Source organism: Nicotiana tabacum, chromosome 20 (assembly GCF_000715075.1).
Source record: "Nicotiana tabacum cultivar K326 chromosome 20, ASM71507v2, whole genome shotgun sequence".
NCBI classification, from domain to species: Eukaryota; Viridiplantae; Streptophyta; class Magnoliopsida; order Solanales; family Solanaceae; genus Nicotiana; species Nicotiana tabacum.
In genome coordinates this window covers 71,836,312-71,837,606 of record NC_134099.1, presented here as the reverse complement: position 1 = coordinate 71,837,606, position 1,295 = coordinate 71,836,312, and the positions used below count along the sequence as shown (strand labels likewise).

Sequence of the window (1,295 nt, the reverse complement as noted above, 5' to 3'; positions counted from 1 at the left end):
GACCTTTACTGGCACGGCTTATGGGGGTTGGAGACGAATCATGTTGATTGGCTTATCATGTAAAAATAAATTGGGGATAATCAATGGATCAATCCCCAAACCTAGTGAAAACTTTGTGTTGTTTGAACCCTGGGTCCGTTGTAATGACATGGTGACTGCTTGGATACTAAATAGTCTAGACACTGAGATTAGAGAGTGTGATGTATACAGAATCTGCTCAAAAACTTTGGAAAGAAATCGAACAACGATATGGGAAAACAAATGGGGCTAAGGTGTTTCACATCAGGAAGGACCTTGCTTCCATTTCCCAGGGATCCTCTAACATTGCTTCCTATTTCAGTCGCATTAAAAAGCTTTGGGATGAGTTGGCTTATTCAATCACTTATCCAAACTGTACATGTGGTTGTAAAGAGGCCTTTCAGAAGATCGAAGAAGAGCAGAAGGTTCATCAATTCCTGATGTAGTTAAATGAAACCTACATTAGGGTTAGAAGAAACATTCTTATAATGAAACCTTTGCTGATTGAGGATGAAAGCCAAGCTGAGGTTCAAATTTCAAATTCAGTTTTTAGTCCAGAATCTTCCTCCTTTTGCACAGATGTTCAGAAACCTATAAATTCAAGGATGCAATTTGACACTACTAGGGAGAGTACCAGAGTTCAAAGGCCTTTTACTCAAAGGATAAATTTTGATCCTACTAATAAGGGGAATTCTAGTTTAATGTGCCAATACTGTAAGAAGCCTGGGCATCTAATTGAAAACTGCTACAAGCTGCATGGGTACCCTCCAGGTTTTGGTTCCAAGTTCAGAAGGTCAACTGCATTTGCTCAAGTTTCTGATCCACCTGACATGTGAGCTACTGATAACTCTGCTTCTGAGAGCTCCAAGGTAATTCCACTTGACATTGGGGGAAACATTCTGACAAAACAACAATATGATCAACTGCTCAATTTGCTCCAATAGTCCAAGATGTCCTCTGCCTCTCAAGACATTCCTTCTGGTTCAGCAAACTTTGCAGGTCTGATAGGTACTTCTGTTTTCAGTAATTCTGCTTCTTATGTTTGCAATTTTACTAAAGTAGAGGATGACTTTGGATCATAGACTCTAGTACTACTAATCATATGACCCCTCACCAATCTTTACTAACTGATGTTAAGCCCTTACCTTTGGTTTACCTTGTGACTCTTTCTAATGGGTACAAAGTTAACGTCCATTGTACTGGTTCTCTTTATCTTTCTCCAGCCATTTCTATTTCTAATGTCTTACTTGTTCATTCATTTCATTATAATCTCATCT

General features: G+C 38.9%; 1 protein-coding gene across 1 annotated transcript; it reads left to right on the top strand.

Annotated features, from left to right (window-relative positions):
• Positions 1-200: 200 nt before the first annotated feature.
• LOC142174410 (uncharacterized) lies at positions 201-854 on the top strand. The gene is made up of 2 exons (XM_075240198.1): positions 201-443; positions 528-854. The coding sequence occupies exons 1-2, from the start codon at positions 201-203 to the stop codon at positions 852-854; spliced, it is 570 nt and encodes a 189-aa protein (XP_075096299.1).
• Positions 855-1,295: the final 441 nt, after the last annotated feature.

What these genes read in the sequence shown, in the direction of transcription:
- LOC142174410 (XM_075240198.1), top strand. Translation starts at nt 201, where the DNA reads ATGTATACAGAATCTGCTCAAAAACTTTGGAAAGAAATCGAACAACGA. An exon ending in AGATCGAAGAAGAGCAGAAG is followed by an intron (nt 444 to 527) that starts GTTCATCAATTC and finishes TTGCTGATTGAG; the next exon opens with GATGAAAGCCAAGCTGAGGT.